General features: G+C 38.7%; 1 protein-coding gene across 3 annotated transcripts in view; it reads left to right on the top strand.

Moving 5' to 3' along the window:
* Nucleotides 1–18,960, top strand: part of CENPC (centromere protein C) — a 111,981-nt gene that overhangs the window by 35,578 nt on the left and 57,443 nt on the right. For all 3 annotated transcript variants that reach the window (XM_059384747.1, XM_059384757.1, XM_059384741.1), the window contains 4 exons: nucleotides 268–358; nucleotides 13,436–13,703; nucleotides 14,638–14,853; nucleotides 18,319–18,842. In XM_059384747.1, the coding sequence (XP_059240730.1) occupies nucleotides 268–358; nucleotides 13,436–13,703; nucleotides 14,638–14,853; nucleotides 18,319–18,842 (1,099 nt within the window). The remainder of the gene's footprint in view (nucleotides 1–267; nucleotides 359–13,435; nucleotides 13,704–14,637; nucleotides 14,854–18,318; nucleotides 18,843–18,960) is intronic.

Raw genomic sequence — 18,960 nt, 5'->3', positions numbered from 1 at the left:
TTTTTTTGACAGAAATCACAAGTAGATGGAGAGGCAGGCAGAGAGAGAGAGAGGGAAGCAGGCTCCCTGCTGAGCAGAGAGCCTGATGCGGGACTCGATCCCAGGACCCCGAGATCATGACCTGAGCCAAAGGCAGCGGCTTAACCCACTGAGCCACCCAGGCGCCCTGGTTTATTGTTTTTAAATACTTTTTTTTCCAATTTAAAAACAATTGTATTTAATCAGAATTACTAATTTTTAATTGCTCTAATGTTATATATCTTTTAGGCTGAATGCCAGAAATCTCATCTGAATTCAGTTCCAGTTTCTTTAAGGAAGAAAGAAGCCTCTGTTCCAAGTGAAGTTGACAGCAGATCAGGTTGGTGGCATCCCCATGGATATTATTTACTTAGACATATTTAAAAGGAGGTGCTGAAAGTGTTGCATGTGTTGGCTTGGGTGACAAATTCATGGGTTAGCCTAGGCAAAGTAGGTAGTGTTTGTTTTTTTTTTCACATGAATAATAAACTTTATTTGAATATTTGTTTCTTTGTTTTAGTGGTAAGAACATTGATTATTAGGATACAGTAAGAGACATTAAGAATTATTATAGGGCTATAGTTTTAAGAATTTTCAAATAGATTTGGCTTTTTTTTTTTAACAAATAATAAATATTATCTCACATAATTTCTGTGGATCAGGAATTGAGAAGCAGCTTAGTAATTGGATGGTTTTTGTTTGCAGTCTTTCATGAGGTGGTGGTCAAGATGTTGGCCAGTGTTGCAGTCATCTGAGGGCTTGAGGGGTTAAGGATATAGTTCCAAGATGACTCACATGGGGCTGGATGTGAGCAGGAAGCCTTAATTGCTTTTCACATGGCCCTCCATGGGCTTCATCCCCCCACGCCAAGATTTTATTTATTTGACAAAGAGAGATCACAAGTAGGCAGAGAGGCAGGCAGAGAGAGAGGGAAGCAGGCTCCCCACTGAGCAAAGAGCCTGATGAGGGGGCTCGATCCCAGGACCCTGAGATAATGACCTGAGCCAAAGGCAGAGGCTTAACCACTGAACCACCCAGGCACCCCTCTCCATGGGCTTCGTGAGCATTTTTTTTAAACTGAGGTATAAATGACTTGTAACATTATGTTAGCTTCAAGTATACAACATGATTTCAATGTTTGTATACACATAGGTAGTGTTCTTTTCCTCTCTTTTTTTGTTCATTTCCTTTTTTTTTTTTTTTTTTTTTTTTTAGATTTTATTTATTTATTTGACAGAGAGAGATGACAAGTAGATGGAGAGAGAGGCAGGCAGAGAGAGAGAGGGAAGCAGGCTCCCTGCTGAGCAGAGAGCCCGATATGGGACTTGATCCCAGGACCCTGAGATCGTGACCTGAGCCGAAGGCAGCGGCCCAAACCACTGAGCCACCCAGGCGCCCTGTTCATTTCCTTTAATTAGTCATATGTGCTGTTACTTTGAAAAGTTTATTTACATTTTTAAAATTTAATTTTTATTTTGTTATGTTAGTCACTATACAGTACATCATTAGCTTTTGATGTTGTGTTCCATTATTCATTGTTCTTGTAAAATACCCAGTGCTCCATGAAATATGTGCCCTCCTTAATAATACCCATCACTGAGCTAACCCATCCACCTTCCCTCTCCCCTCTAAAACTTTCAGTTTGTTTCCCAGAGTCCCATCTCTCATGTTTTGTCTCCCCCTCTGATTTCCTTCCTTTCATTTTTCCCTTCCTTCTCCTAATGTCTTCTGTGGTACTCCTTATGTTCCACAGATAAGTGAAACCATATGATAATTGACTTTCTCTGCTTGACTTATTTCACTCAACATAATCTCCTCTAGTCCCATCCATGTTGATGCAGAAGTTGCTATCTGTCCTTTCTGATGGCTGAGTAATATTCCATTGTATATATGGACCACATCTTTATCCATTTATTTGTTGAAGGGCATCTCAGCTCTTTCTGTAGTTTAGCTACTGGGGACATTGCCCCTATGAACATTGGGGTGCATATGACCCTTCTTTTCCCTACATCTGTATCTTTGGGGTAAATTCCCAGTAGTGCAATTGCTGGGTCATAGGGTAGCTCTATTTTTAACTTTTTGAGGCATCTCCACACATTTTCCAAAGGGGCTCTACCAACTTGCATTCCTTTCAACAGTGTAGGAGGGGGTCCCCTTTCTCCACAGCCTCTCGTTTCTTGCCGTGTCAATTTTTGCTATTCTGACTGGTGTAAGGTAGTATCTCTGTGTGTTTTTTTTTTTTTTTAATTTTATTTATTTACTTATTTATTTAAATTTTTTATTTTTTATAAACATATATTTTTATCTCCAGGGGTACAGGTCTGTGAATTGCCAAGTTTACACACTTCACAGCACTCACCAAAGCACATACCCTCCCCAATGTCCATAACCCCACCCCCCTTCTCCCAACACCCCTCCCCCCAGCAACCCTCAGTTTGTTTTGTGAGATTAAGAGTCACTTATGGTTTGTCTCCCTCCCAATCCCATCTTGTTTCATTGATTCTTCTCCTACCCACTTAAGCCCCCATGTTGCATCACCACTTCCTCATATCAGGGAGATCATATGATAGTTGTCTTTCTCCGCTTGACTTATTTCGCTAAGCATGATACGCTCTGGTTCCATCCACGTTGTCGCAAATGGCAAGATTTCATTTCTTTGGATGGCTGCATAGTATTCCATTGTGTATATATACCACATCTTCTTGATCCATTCATCTGTTGAAGGACATCTAGGTTCTTTCCATAGTTTGGCTATTGTGGACATTGCTGCTATAAACATTCGGGTGCACGTGCCCCTTTGGATCACCACGTTTGTATCTTTAGGGTAAATACCCAGTAGTGCAATTGCTGGGTCATAGGGCAGTTCTATTTTCAACATTTTGAGGAACCTCCATGCTGTTTTCCAGAGTGGCTGCACCAGCTTGCATTCCCACCAACAGTGTAGGAGGGTTCCCCTTTCTCCGCATCCTCGCCAGCATCTGTCATTTCTTGACTTGTTGATTTTAGCCATTCTGACTGGTGTGAGGTGATACCTCATTGTGGTTTTGATTTGTATTTCCCTGATGCCGAGTGATATGGAGCACTTTTTCATGTGTCTGTTGGCCATCTGGATGTCTTCTTTGCAGAAATGTCTGTTCATGTCCTCTGCCCATTTCTTGATTGGATTATTTGTTCTTTGGGTGTTGAGTTTGCTAAGTTCTTTATAGATTTTGGACACTAGTCCTTTATCTGATATGTCGTTTGCAAATATCTTCTCCCATTCTGTCAGTTGTCTTTTGATTTTGTGAACTGTTTCCTTTGCTGTGCAAAAGCTTTTGATCTTGATGAAATCCCAATAGTTCATTTTTGCCCTTGCTTCCCTTGCCTTTGGCGTTGTTCCTAGGAAGATGTTGCTGCGGCTGAGGTCGAAGAGGTTGCTGCCTGTGCTCTCCTCAAGGATTTTGATGGATTCCTTTCGCACATTAAGGTCCTTCATCCATTTTGAGTCTATTTTCATGTGTGGTGTAAAGAAATGGTCCAATTTCATTTTTCTGCATGTGGCTGTCCAATTTTCCCAACACCATTTATTGAAGAGGCTGTCTTTTTTCCATTGGACATTCTTTCCTGCTTTGTCGAAGATTAGTTGACCATAGAGTTGAGGGTCTATTTCTGGGCTCTCTATTCTGTTCCATTGATCTATGTGTCTGTTTTTGTGCCAGTACCATGCTGTCTTGATGATGACAGCTTTGTAATAGAGCTTGAAGTCCGGAATTGTGATGCCACCAACGTTGGCTTTCTTTTTCAATATCCCTTTGGCTATTCGAGGTCTTTTCTGGTTCCATATATATTGTTCCATTTCTTTGAAAAAGATGGATGGTACTTTGATAGGAATTGCATTAAATGTGTAGATTGCTTTAGGTAGCATAGACATTTTCACAATGTTTATTCTTCCAATCCAGGAGCATGAAACATTTTTCCATTTCTTTGTGTCTTGCTCAATTTCTTTCATGAGTACTTTCATGAGTTTTCTGAGTATAGATTCTGTGCCTCTTTGGTTAGGTTTATTCCTAGGTATCTTATGGTTTTGGGTGTAATTGTAAATGGGATTGACTCCTTCATTTCTCTTTCTTCTGTCTTGTTGTTGGTGTAGAGAAATGCAACTGATTTCTGTGCATTGATTTTATATCCTGACACTTTACTGAATTCCTGTACAAGTTCTAGCAGTTTTGGAGTGCCCTTCGCAGATGATATGATACTATATGTGGAAAACCCAAAAGTCTCGGTGTGGTTTTGATTTTAATTTCCCTGATGGCTAATGATGATGAATGTTTTTTCATGTGTCTGTTAGCCATTTGTATGTCTTCTCTGGAGAACTTACTGTTCATGTCTTCTGCCCATTTTTTGACTTGATCATTTGTATTTTAGGTGTTGAGTTTGAGAAGTTCTTTATAGATCTTTGATGTCAGCCCTTTGTCTATAGTGTCATTTGCAAATATCTTCTCCCGTTCCATGGGTTTCCTCTTAGTTTTGTTGACAGTTTCCTTTGCTGTGCAGAAACTTTTTATCTTGATGAAGTCCCAAAAGTTCATTTTCGCTTTTGTTTCCCTTGCCTTTGGAGATGTGTCTTAACAGAAGTTGCTATGGCCAATGTTGAAGAGGTTACTGCCTTTGTTCTTCTCTAGGATTTGATGGATTCGTGTCTCATCTTGAGGTCTTTGATCCATTTAGAGTTTATCTTTGTGTATGGTATAGGAAAATGTCGAGTTTCATTCTTCGTATATCGCTATCCCATTTTCCCATCACCATTTATTTATTTATTTTTTTTTTAAAAAGATTTTATTTATTTATTTGTCAGAGATAGAGCATGAGCGAAAGCGAGCACAAGCAGACAGAGTGGCAGGCAGAGTCAGAGGGAGAAGCAGGCTCCCCGTGGAGCAAGGAGCCCGATGTGGGACTCGATCCCAGGACGCTGGGATCATGACCTGAGCCGAAGGCAGCTGCTTAACCAACTGAGCCACCCATGCGTCCCTCCCATCACCATTTATTGAAGAGACTTTTTTGCCTTGGATATTTTTTCCTGCCTTTTCAAAGAGTAGTTGACCATAGAGTTGAGGGTTCATATCTGTAGTCTGTATTTTGTTCCATTGGTTTCTGTGTCTGTTTTTGTGCCAGTAGACTGTCTTGATGATTACAGCTTTGTAATACAGCTTGAAGTCAGGCAACATGATTCCTCCAGCTTTGTGTTTCTTTTCAACATTTCCTTGGCTATTTGGAGTCTTTTCTGGTTCCATACAAATTTTAGGATTTTGGTTCCAGCACTTTGAAAAATGCCATTGGTATTTTGATCAGGATGGGGTTGAAAGTATAGATTGCTCTGGGCAGCATAGACATTTTAACAATGTTCATTCTTCCAATCCATGAGCATGGAATGTTTCTCCGTTTTTTGTTTTTATGCCTTCTTCGATTTCTTTCATGAATGTTCTGTAGTTCCTAAAGTATAGATCCTTTACTTCTTTTTTTTTTTTTTAAGATTTTATTTATTTATTTGACAGAGAGAGATCTGCAGTAGAGAGAGAGAGGGAAGCAGGCTCCCTGCTGAGCAGAGAGCCCGATGCGGGACTCGATTCCAGGACCCCGAGATCATGACCTGAGCCGAAGGCAGCGGCTTAACCCACTGAGCTACCCAGGAACCCCTAGATCCTTTACTTCTTTGGTTAGGTTTATTCCAAGGTATCTTACGGTTTTTTGTGCTATAATAAATAGAATCAGTTCTCTAATTTCTCTTTTTACAGTTACATTGTTAGTGTATAAGAAAGTAACTGATGATTTCTGTGCATTGGTGTTTTATGCTGCCACATTACAGAATTGCTTTGGTCTAGTAATTTGGGAGTGGAGTCTTTCAGGTTTTCCACAGAAAGTATGTCATCTGTGAAGAGAGAGAGTTTTACTTCTTCTTTGCATTTGAATACCTTTTATTTATTTTTGTTGTCTGACTAGTTGTTAGGACTTCTAGTGCTTTGTTGAACAGTAGTGACGAGAATGGGAATCCTTGGCACGTTCCTGATCTTAAGGGAAAGGCTCTCAACATTTCCCTATTGAGAGTGATATTCGCTGTGGGTTTTTCATAGATGTATTTTATAAAACTGAGGAATGTTCCCTTTTTCCCTATACTGTGAAGAGTTTTAATCAGGAAAGGATGCTGTATTTTGCAAATGCTTTTTCTGCATAAGTTGAGAGGACCATGTGGTTCTTTTCTCTTATTTATGTATTCTCTCACATTGATTGATTCACAATGTTCAGCCACCCTTGCATCCCAGGGGTAAATCCTTCCTGGTTGTGTGGTGCATAATCATTTTAATGTACAGTTGGATCCTATTAGTTAGGATCTTGCTGATGATTTTGGCATCCATATTCATGAGGGATATTGGTCTGAAATTCTCTATTTTGATGGGGTCTTTGCCTGCTTTTGGGATCAAGGTAATGCTGGCCTCATAGAAAGAGTCTGGAAGCTTTCCTTCTGTTTCTATTTTTTTTTTTTTGAAACAGCTTCAGGAGAACAGGTATTATTTCTTCTTTGAATGTTTGGTAGAATTCCTCAGGGAATCCGTGAGGTCATGGACTCTTGTTCTTTGGGAGGGTTTTGATCACTGTTTTAATCCCGTTACTGGTTATTGGTCTATTCAGGTTGTCAATTTCTGTTTCAGTCTTGGTAGTTTATAGGTTTCTAGGAATGCATCCATTTCAGGTTGCTTAATTTATTGGCATATAGCTGTTGATAATAATTTCTGATAATTGTTTCTGTTTCCTTCGTGTTAGTTGTGATCTCTCCCCTTTCATTCATAATTTTATTAATTTGACTCCTTTTCTCTTTTCTTTTAGATTAAGTGTGGCCAGTGGTTTTATTGATCTCATTAATTCTTTCAAAGAACCAGCTTCTAGTTTCTGTGTTTTACTGTATTTCTGGCTTCTAATTCATTGGTCTCTGCTCTAATCTTAATTATTTCCCTTCTTGTGTGTAGGTAGGCTTAATTTGTTGTTGATTCTCCTGCTCTTTAAGGTGTAAAGAGAGTTCATGTATTTAGGATTTTCTTGTTTTTTTTTTTTTTTTTGAGTGAGTCTTGGATGGCTATATATTTCCCCCTTTGGAATGCCTCTGCCATATTCCATAGGTTTTGGACCAATGTGTTTTCCATGGTTTCCATGGAATTGTTTAAGTTCTTCTTTGATTTCCTGATTGACGCAAACATTTCAAGCAGGATGGTCTTTAGCTTCCAAGTGTTTGAATTTTTTCCAAACTTTTTCTTGTGATTGAGTTCCAGTCTCAGAGCACTGTGGTCTGAGAATATGCAAGGAATAATTTCAGTCTCTCAGTCTTTTGGTATGGGTTGATACCTGATTTGTGACTCAGAATGTGGTCTCTTCTGGAGAAAGTTGCCTGTGTGCTCAAGAAGAGTGAGTATTCTGTTGTTTTAGGGTGGAAGGTTCTGTATATGTCTGTGAGGGCCATTTGGCCCGGTGTGTCATTTAAAGCACTTTGTTGATTTTCTGCTTAGATGATCTGTCTATTGCTGAGAAATGGACTGTTGAGTGCTCCTATAATTAATGTATTATTATCAATATGTCTCTATTTTGGTTAACAGTTGGCTACTCCCATGTTGGGGGCATAGATATTTACAATGGTTAGATCTTTTTGCTGGATATACCATTTAAGAATGATATAGTGTCTTTCTGTATCTCTAACCACGGTCTTTAGCTTAAAATCTAATTTGTCTGATATGAGAGTTGCCACCCCAGCTTTATTTTGAAGCCCGCTGGCATGAAAGATGCTTCTGTATCCCTTCACTTTCAGTCTGGATGTATCTTTAAGTTCAAAATGAGTCTTCTTTAGACAGCATATGGATGGGTCCTGTCTTTTTATCCAGTGTGCGACCCTGTACCATTTTATGGGAGTATTTACGTCATTCACGTTGAGAGTGATTATTGAAAGATACGATTTTATTGTCATTGTTAAGCTGGTGAAGTCCTTGTTTCTATAGCTTGTCTCTGTAAATTTCTGTATCATTCTTGGGGTCTTACTCCTTTCATATGAACCCCCCCTTAACTTAATAATCCTTGAAAATCTCCCCCCCCTTAATATTTCTTACAGCTCTAGCTTACTGGTTACATATTCTTTCAGTTTCTGCCAATCTTGGAAGCTCTTATCTCTCCATCCATTCTAAATGACAGCCTTGCTGGATCAAGTATTCTTGGCTGCATGTTCTTCTCATTTAGTACCCTGAGTATGTCTTGCCAGCCCTTTCTGGGTTGCCAGGTCTCCATGGACAGGTCTGACGTTATTCTGATGTTCCTCCCTCTGTACGTAAGGAATCTCTCCCCTAACTCCCCTTAAGATGGCCTTGAGATTCCTTGACACTGGAATGTTTCATGGCTTTATTTATTTGTCTAATTCTGTTTTCAATGTTTTCATGGATTTTAAGCTGTTTGTTCCAGGCCTCCTCCTGTTCCTTCTTTTCTATCAGTTAGTCTTCTAGATCATTAATTTGTTCTTCTGCCTGGTTTACCCTGACTGTTAGAGTATCTAGATTAGATTGGATCTCATTGATAGCATTTTTAAGTTCTGCCAAATCAGCTCTCATTTCTGCCCTTAGAGAATTAGTCGTTTTCTCCATTGTAGTTATTGTCTGCATAACTGTTACCCTGAAGTCTATTTCCGACATCTTGCTCATATCCATATCAGTTAGTTCTGTGGCAGAGGTCACAGTCCCTGAATTTTTCCTGTGTTGGGGGTTTCTTCTCTTAGTCATTCTTTTGAGGCGTGGTTGAGGGAATGTACAGAGTCCAGACTATTGATCACAACCAAAGCAAGATGCACCTGTTTTATAGGGACCTTAGGGTTGTTAGCCTCTTGTTCTTCTAGCCTGTCTCCTGAGGGAGGGGCCTGCCACACTGTTACTCAGGCAACCGTGTTTGGGCAGAGTTGCCCTGCCTCCAGTGGGCAGGGGGGGATGCTCAGTGAAGACTAGGTTTTTGGGGCTTTTGTTTGCTGGGCGCTTTCACTAGCGGCTTTCTGTGTCTCTTCCAAGAATCAGAGCAGAAGTGACTGTATCCAGTCTTTTGACTCAGACCAGAGAGATCGCAGTCTCTTCTCTAGAGAGCCCTCCAGGTCACACTGACTCTGTTTTTGTCTGTGCTGCTAAAAACCAGAGCGTTCTGGGTTGTATGCCCCACAGCAGTATTACCAGTCTTTACTTCCAGGTTCAGGCATGTCTCTGCCCTTTGTGCTTCTGAAACTGCCAGCTGCCCTCAGTTTGCACTTGCCCCCCTGCAGCTCCAGGTTTCGGTCTGGGGGCTGCCCCCAAACCCTCTCCCTGCAGTTTGCTACCAGTCTGTGAGTCTCTGCCTGGTCCCCCGTGCAGGAGGCTTTTGTGCTCAGCAGCTCAGGATCCCAGAGGCTCCCTCCACCTTCTGTTTATCTTCCGATATCTGCTCACAGAATCACGGCTCCCTGCTTCATACCTCAAAACCAACCGCTGGACATACTCTGTAGAGATCTGGATATATCTTCTTACATTTTTGGGCTGATTTCGTGGGTGTTCAAATGATCCCTTGTCTTCTACAGATTTTGTTTATGGTATCTTTAACCATATGATGAGTAAGATTTTTTATTTTAATTGTCAGATGTGTGACTTTTATATTTTTTGACCTTGTTTTGGTTAAAAAGTCCGTCTTATCCTAATGGTAAATGTAGAATCTTAGCTTTTCATCTTTTTTAAAGAAGTTTTTATTTAACTTCCGGTTTGTTAACATACCATCTAATACTAGTTTCAGGTGTAGAATGTAGTGACTCAGCACTTCCATAGAACACGCGGTGCTCCTCACAGGTGCCCTCCTTAGTCCCCATCACCTGTTTCCCCCATCCTCCCACCCACTTCCACTCTGGTCACCATCAGTTTGTTCACTGTAGTTAAGAGTCTGTTTTTGGGGCGCCTGGGTGGCTCAGTTGGTTAAGTGACTGCCTTCGGCTCAGGTCATGATCTCAGGGTCCTGGGATTGAGCCCCATATTGGGCTCTCTGCTCAGTAGGGAGCCTGCTTCTCCCCTGCCTTTCACTCCCCCTGCTTGTGTTTGCTCTTGTGTTTCCACTTTTAGTCTATTATGAATAATGCTGCTGTGAATGGGAGTGTATAGATATCTCTTGCGGTCTCTGCTTTCAATTCTTTTGGATACATACCCCAAAAAGAAATTATTGGATTGCATGGCAATTGTATATTTAATTTTTTGAGGCACCACTAGGCTGTTCCTTGTAGTGGCTGTGTAATTTTACATTCCTACCAACATTGCATAAGGGTTCCAGTTGCTCCTCATCTTCACCAATACTTGTTACTTTCGGTGCATGTGTGTGTTTTGTGATAATAGCCATCCTAATGGGTGTGAAGTAGTAATCTCATTGTGGCTTGATTGTTCATCATTGTCATTAGGAAATTTTAAATTAAAATAATAATTAGATCCACTGCACACTGAAAAGAATGGGCTAAAATCCAAAAAACTGATTTTCCTTTGTAACTCGTTTCTTTGAGAGTTTGTCTTTTCATTTGTTTCAGGAGAAACAAATGAAAGTCAGTTCATAATTGTTAAAATATTTTTTATGATGTATACTTTAAAATTCTTATTAAATAATTTCAACATTTGATTCATCTTGTCTATTTGTGTCCATTGATCATATTGTTCTTATTCAGGTTGTATATTTCTGGTTTTTGGTATAAGCAGTCATTTTTATTGTATTCTTGACATTTTGGTAATTATTTTTGGAAACTCTTGATTGTATTTAATTGTATTTGTATTTAAATTGTTTATTATAACATATAGTTTCCTCATCTTGGTTTAATGTGTAGGTTCTTGCTCACTTTTGTGGATTTTATTTCCAGTGACAGTTAAGTGTTAGAGTCCTAGCAGTGGTATTTTGTTCTGTTTTGTTTCCTAATGCTGCTGAGATCCCTCCTTAGTTCTTGCTGGTGCTGTGTCAGGTGAATGGAAGGTGCTTCCTGAGTACCCCATGTCCTCATTCATTCAAATGAGGGTTGGGGTCAGAAGCTGTTGGGATTGGATCTTCTTAAATCACTGGGTAGAGGACAGGGGGATGGGGGTGTAGTGTTCTTTTATGTTCTTCCTGCTTTAGATTAGACTGCTCACTGGTACCCTCATTGTTGTCAGTACTAACCGTGTTTCACAGTGTCACCTGTGAGGCAGTGGCTGGGGACCTCAGAGGCTTCACTACTTTGCAGCTTTTGTGGATCATATGGTCTGCTGTCCTTGATTGTTAAAGTGGGGACAGTGTTGGTTGAGGGACAAGGTTACTCTAGGACTTTGCTCCTCTGCTACTACTATAACTTAGAACTTATGGAGTGGGTCCTGGCATGGTTGAAGGCTTTGCTCCTCTTATAGCGCCACTGCAGAATGGAGTATTTAGTGGCTCAGCTTGTGGAATGGGGGTTGGGGTTCCCCATTATGTCTCTGTTGTGTTTCCTTTCTCCAGGTCTTTTGGATGGAGAATGCAGGGTTTTTTATCCCCCTGTTTGTGGTTCAGGGTTGCACACCTCTCTAGAACCCAGTCTAGGGATTCGTGGGAGATAAAGGGAAGGTACTGTCTTTTGTTGCTCAAGACTTGAGGTTCCTAGCAAATATGCCTCTTTCCTTCTAGCTCTTAGAGTTCTCTTATTGTTATTTGATGGATATGTACTATTAGCTTACTTGTATTTGGTGGGAAAAACAGAGAAAACTGAGTATACTCTCTTGTTCTATAACCTTCACAAGCTCCTTTTTGATTGTATTTAAAATTTTTAATCTTTGCTTTTTTTTTTTTTTTTTTAAACATTTGGGAATATCTCCTTCCCATGGTGGAGGAGCATCTTTTTTTTTAATTTTTATTTTTTTTAAAGATTTTATTTATTTGACAGAGAGAAATCACAAGTAGGCAGAGAGGCAGGCAGAGAGAGAGAGGAGGAAGCAGACTCCCTGCTGAGCAGAGAGCCCCATGTGGGACTCGATCCCAGGACCCTGAGATCATGACCCGAGCCGAAGGCAGCGGCTTAACCCACTGAGCCACCCACGCGCCCCTAATCTTTGCTTTTTTAAAAAATTTTTTATTATTTGAGAGAGGTTGAGTGCATGGGAGTTCGGGGAAAGGGACAGAGGGAGAAAGAAACCCATGCTGACTCTGTGCTGTGTGTGGAGTCCAACGTGGGGCTCAATCTCACCGCCCTGAAATCATGACCTGAGCTGCAATCAAGAGTTGGATGCTTAACTGATACTGAGCCACTCAGGTGCTCCTAATCTTTGCTTTTTCAGAGTATGAATCAATATAAATACTTCCCAACAGTTCTACTTTTTCTTTGATATTTGAGGGTATAAGCCTAAGAGAGTATGTATATTCTTTATTTATTTATATATATGTGTGTATATATATATATAAATGTACATGTGTATATGTGTATGTATATAAACTTTTATGTATAAAGAATATTTTTATATGTATATCTTTACATATATACACATATACAAATCTTTTATATATCTCTATACATATCTGTTATGTCTCTGTATATGTATGTATGTGTATAAATATGTGGTCATCTGGCTGCCTTAGATCTAAAGATCTAGTCTTTAGATTAGATTTTAAAGATTGAATCTCATGATTTCTCTAAAATTACTTCTTTATTTTAGCTGTATATAGATTTATTCAAATCTTGGGTAAATTGACTATCTGTAGAATTGTGAGTTTTCTGTTTGGAATTTTATTTCAAAACTTCAGAGCATGGACAAAATACATCTTTATATTCATTAATTTCATGAATCATAACTTTTAAAGGCCTTATATAATTTATTTATTTATTTTTAAGATTTTTATTTATTTATTTGACAGAGAGATAGCACAATTAAGCAGAGCAGCAGACAAAGGGAAAGAGAAAAGCAGGCTCTCTGCTAAGCAGGGTGCCCGATTTGGGGCTTAATCCCAGGATCCTGGAAACATGACCTGAGCCTAAGGCAGCTGCTTAACCAGCTGAACCATCCAGTCGCCCCTTATTTATTTTTTTAAAAATATTTTATTTATTTGACAGAGAGAGATACAGTGAGAGAGGGAACACAAGCAGGGGGAGTGGGAGAGGGAGAAGCAGGCCTCCCGCTGAGCAGGGAGCCCGGTGGTGGGGCCCGATCGCAGGACCCTGGAATCACCGCCTGAGCTGAAGGCAGCTGCTCAACAACTGAGCCACCCAGGCGCCCTGCCTTTATGTATTTTAGTCATAGATCTTTGATTATAAACTAAATGAACTGTGAGTCTTCTGAAAACTATTTCTAGTTATTGCTGCTGAATTTTAAAAAGCACATTTGATTCTAATAGTATTATTTTAAGTTTCTAATGTCTTCATATAATTTTCTTCCAGGTCAGGACCATGAAGTTCATCAGCAAATTTTGACAGCTGGTATTGGTTCTAAAAGTACACCTGGCTCGAGAAAAATGTCGAGTAAAAAATTAAAAGATTGTCACAGTGAGGCTGATAAGGAATTACACTTACCAGTTGGTTCACCTTTTGTTCTTTTGGATGCAAAAGCTTCTGTATCACAAAATGTGATTTCATCCATTGCCCAAAAAAAAAATTCAGTAAATACATTGTCTTCAAGTATGGAGATTTCTCTTAAAACCAGGAAAAGGTGAATTTTTATTTACTGAAATAATATCAATCTGCTTAAAAATTTTAAAGTTATTTATTAATTAATTTTTAAATTTATTTTTAATGTATTTTATAATAAGTATTGAGGAATATTAACATGAGAAGAGCATAACATGGTTCAGTTTATATAATAAGGAAGGCTTAAAGTATACTTCAGAGAAGTTTGTGGGTAAACATTTCTGTAGTTTATGGAAAAAAGTGTTTTCTTCTGATAATATGTTTTCTGTGTCTTCCTAAGAGTGTTTTCTCTATGTCATTTGTAATTACAGTGGTAGGTATATATTGGCTCATTTCTAGGGTAGCAAAGGATAAGTATTTTGAAGATAAGTTGTGGTGAATTATTGTCTATTTCTTGGGGCTCATTTTGGCCTTTAAGAAGCAAAGTAGATCATTCAAAGTCCTTTGCTACTGGGGACTTCTGCGGTGAGTGTAATTAATGTCTGTCTAGTGTCTTGTGTAATTCTTGGAGCCAAGGAGTTAAATACATTCTAAGATTTTGCTATTCAAAATGTGGTATGCAGTTCAGGATCAAGAGCAATGCATTATCTGGCAGCTTGTTAGAAATATAGAATCTCAAACCCTATTCTAGACCTACTAACTCAGAATCTACATTTTAATAAGATTATTCAGATGATTGAAAATCTTACTAAATGTTTGAGAAGAGTCCTTTAAACTACAGAGTTTCTTGGTCTTTTCTCTTTTTTTCTCACTGACAAATAAGAAATGTAATTTTCCTGAGCAATTGCCTTGTGTATTTTAAAAGATTACAAATCAGAATTTTTAGACATTAAATAAAGGGCTTGTGAAAAATTTTGTATTTGGTCTGTATTGTTACTGAGGGGAGTTCAGGAGAACTCCAAACTCAGCAAATTGTGAGAGTATTTATTCAGCTTGCCTTCCTTTCAACTTTTTAGGTTAAACTTTGAAGATAAAATTGCTTTGAAGGAAGTAGAAATAGCAAATAAAATACCAGAAATAGAGGATAAAGGATCAGAAGAACCACAAGAGAGGAAATTGTCAAGAGCATCTCAGAAAAGAGTACCAGATTTAGAAGATGAAATTCATCCACAAACTAAAAAGAGTTTTTCAACATTGTTTTTAGAAACTGTAAAAAGAAAAAGTGAATCCAGGTAAGTTATTAAGAAACTATCCTTTGAGTCATTTTTTTCTTTATATTCTGTAAACAATATCAAGGATTCTTAATGCTGTTTAACTAAAAGTTAATCTTAATTGGTGCAAGTTTTAACTGAAATTATGCCTAACCCTAAGGAGAGTGTAGTTTCTTACCAGCAAATCACCCCCAAAGCCATCATTAGGTACTTAGTAAATTAAATGTGAAAGACAGTAAGTTTATTCATAATTCATTGCTTTCATTGCTTATTCAGTGCTTTTGCTCCTTAGCACTTTCTAGTCTGTATGCTATCAAAGAATGAAGGCAGTATTTAGAGACAGAATTACGTTGTGGTGTATTTCACTGTTAAGAGCTTTAATCTTCTTTCCTTTTCTTCTTCTTGAGTTAATAAAAGTGTGATCCTAGAAGAAATTTTAATCTGTTCTTGCCTACTAAAAAACCTTCAGAGGTTCTTTAGTGTCCACACTGTGATTCTTAACTATGGCTGCACATTGCAGTTAACTAGAATTAATGGCAGTTAGAGATGGGAACCCCTGACCTAGAGAAACTTCAGATTTTTTTGGCTGGTATTTATGGCCTTCATTCTCCCTAGTTAACTCTTTCTGCCAACTTGCTCGTACACATTTCCATTTGTCCCCGTTTTGGCATACCATTTTCCCTTGTCATATGCCAATCTCCTTTTTCCTTTCTGATGACATCGGCTTCTTGGTTCGTGGATGGCTATCTTCTTGCCATAACCTCACATGGCAGAGGTGGTAAGGGGGTTTTCTGCGGCTTCTTTGATGAGGGTATTAATTCTGTTCATGAGTGTTCCACACTCATGACTTAATCACCTCGTAAAGGCCCCACCCCCAAATACTATCCCATTGGGGATTCGGTTTCAGCTTATGAATTTTGGAAGTATACAGATATTTAGTCTGAAGCAGGTGTCAACATTGTTTCCTAAGGATATTATCATCAGTTAGAATAATCTTGATGTTATGGAAGTCCCTTGAAGTAAAATAGAGGAGCAGAGTTAGAGAATTCTTTTATTTATTTATGTATTATTTATTTGACAGAGAGAGAGAGAGAGAGAGCGCACGCTCATGGAAGCACAAACGGGGAGTGGCAGGGAAAGGGAGTAAGGGGCTTTCCGATGTGGGGCTCCCAGGACCCTGGGATCATGCCTGACCTGAGCCGAAGGCAGATGCCTAACTGACTCAACCACCTGGGCACCCTTAGAAAATTCTTATTGGCTGGTTTAGGAAGGCTTAATTTTTAAATTCTTAGCATTACTTTCTTATGTATAAAAGTAACAGATAACTGTGAGTTATATACAGTAAAGCAAATTAAATCTATTTTTAACAGATTGGCTATTTCTTTAAATGTTGAAAAGTAACATTTCTGTATAAACATTGATTCATTATGGTTTTCTGTTTGTATTGACTTTGTTTTTCATTAGACTTTCTAGTTTTCTAATTACATAAACTTGCAAAACTCTACCTATTAGAAGAAAGTATATTTCTTAGCATATATACACACATACATACATTTTTTTTTAAGATTTTATTTATTTATTTGACAGACAGATCACAAGTAGGCAGAGAGGCAGGCAGAGAGAGAGAGGAGGAAGCAGGCGCCTTGCTGAGCAGAGAGCCTGATGTGGGGCTCGATCCCAGGACCCTGGGATCATGACCTGAGCCAACAGAGGCTTTAACCCACTGAGCCACCCAGGTGCCCCCACACATACATATAATTTAACTAAAAGTTAATCTTAATTGATGCAAATTTTAATTGAAATTATGCGTAACTGTAAGGAGAGTATAGTTTCTTACCAGCAACACAACACGTGTGTATGTGTATGTATGTATACTGTTCTACATTATAAGAATTATGAGGGGCTTGAGATTAGGTAAATAGGGAAGGTGTTTTCAATTTGTAATTTTTGGGGTATATTTTATTAGTGAAAACATAGAAAAAGCAGACACAATGATGGTTAAGCTTGCATACTCAGGTGGGAAAGGTAGAAACAGGAGTGCATATGCTAGCTTCAGAGTTTGGTTGTTTACCCTAAGGTTTTATTTATGCATATCTCACTTCAATATGTGGTTTGCCTGAGGCTGTTATAAAAAGGAAGGAAATAGAAAAGAGTCCATCAGATTACTATCCTTTAAATAATTTTTCCTTCTCTAGAAAGCTTTCCCAACTAATTGGAAGAGATGCTGTTTAATCCCAATTTGCCTGCCTTTCTAGATACTTTCCATTTATTTCTATACCATGATTACAGTATTAAAACTTATTTGAAAAGTATGTGAATTATTCAAACTTGGAATAATTTTTACATAATATAATTTATTGCATAATTTAGTAGTGTTTTCTTAGAATATTAGACTTGAAGATGTCTTGGAAATAATCTTGTCTTGAATGTGAAGACCTCTGGCCCCCAAGAGACAGCTATACATCCATTCATACATAAAATTAGGGTAACATTATATGTAATAACGGCATGCATTTTTGGACTGTCTGTCAATGTGTCTGGGCTTTGTTTAACACATTTCTGAGTTTTTTTTTTTTTTTTGTAGATTATTTATTTATTTATTTGACAGACAAAGATCACAAGTAGGCAGAGAAGGGGGGAAGCAGGCTCCCTACCGAGCAGAGAGCCCAATGTGGGGCGCGATCCCAGGACCCTGGGGTCATGACCTGAGCCAAAGGCAGAGGCTTAACCCACTGAGCCCCCAGGCGCCCCACACATTTCTGAGTTTTAACTGTTCAGTATATAAAATGGGTTGGGGAGAGCATTAAATTAGATGATGTCTAGGCTTCCAGCTCTAAATTTAAATTGAGATTCAATTCAGATTTCATTAGTGTTATAAATGAGTGTAATCAGGTATTACAGAAGTGTAAAAGAAGAGGAGGATTTTCAAGGGTAAGGGAAAATTGAGGTGTGCTTCGTTCTTTAAAATATACATAGGGGGGAGAGGGAGCTGAGGGAAATTGGAAGGGGAGATGAACCATGAGAGACTATGGACTCTGAAAAACAATCTGAGGGTTTTGAAGGGGTGGGGAGGGTTGGGGGAGTCAGCTGGTGGGTATTATGGGGGGCACATATTGCATGGAGCACTGGGTGTGGTCCATAAATAATGAATTCTGTTATGCTGAAAAGAAATTTAAAAATAAATATATATATACACAGAGGGGCACCCAGGTGGCTCAATCATAAGTGACTGCTTTCAACTCAAGTCGTGATCCTAGCATCCTGGGATCAAGCCCTGCAGGAAGCAGGAAGCCTGCTTCTCCCTCTCCAGCTTCCTCATGTTTGTGTTCCCTCTCTCGTTATCTCTCTCTGTTGAATAAATAAAATCTTAAAAAATAAAAAAAAAAGATACATAGATTTTATTTCCTGTATAGATTATGGTCTTCACAAAGCAAAGGTAAAAACTTAATTTTTTGAGCTATTGTTTATTTTAACATCCTGTTTTAGTCCTGTTGTTAGGCATATAGCAACTGCTCCCCTTCACTCATCTCCTTCAAATGACGTGAATTTGTTAGAGGATGAATTTATAATCGAGGAATCCGAAAGAAGTTTTGCCAGTCAATCTTGGATTACTATACCGAGAAAAGCTGGGCCTCTGAAACAATGCACAGTAAACCCTGCAGAGAACTCTGCACTCCTTCAAAGTAAGAAGTCAAGAGAAAAACATCACCGTGTACCACCTGCAAATATGACAAGTGACAGACATTGTGACACAGCTTACCCAGTAGAGAAATCTCAGCCTTCTAAACAAAAACGACTGGGTAAGGGGTGTGCTTTGGCAAATGAACTGGAAAATCACTGTGGATCTACAAAATATGAAATGTATAATGAGAATGCAGAAAAATCATCTGGAAAGAAAAAGACTATAAAACAAAAACAGAGAAGAAAATATAAGGGCAATGTACTTGAAGAACAGGTTGATGTGGCTCAGTCTAAAGAAAAAAATACAAATATGTCACATATCACCCAAGGTAAGTTACAGAGATATTCAGACTGAAATATGGAAGAGTGTGAAGAGATGATAAATACTGATATTTCCCAAAAAACAGATGCTGCCTGTGGGTAAGTTTTTTACATTAAGTATACCTG

This window comes from Mustela nigripes, chromosome 1 (assembly GCF_022355385.1).
Source record: "Mustela nigripes isolate SB6536 chromosome 1, MUSNIG.SB6536, whole genome shotgun sequence".
NCBI classification, from domain to species: domain Eukaryota; kingdom Metazoa; phylum Chordata; class Mammalia; order Carnivora; family Mustelidae; genus Mustela; species Mustela nigripes.
The sequence above is the reverse complement of the archived record's forward strand: the minus strand, read 5'-3'. Positions and strand labels throughout refer to the sequence as shown.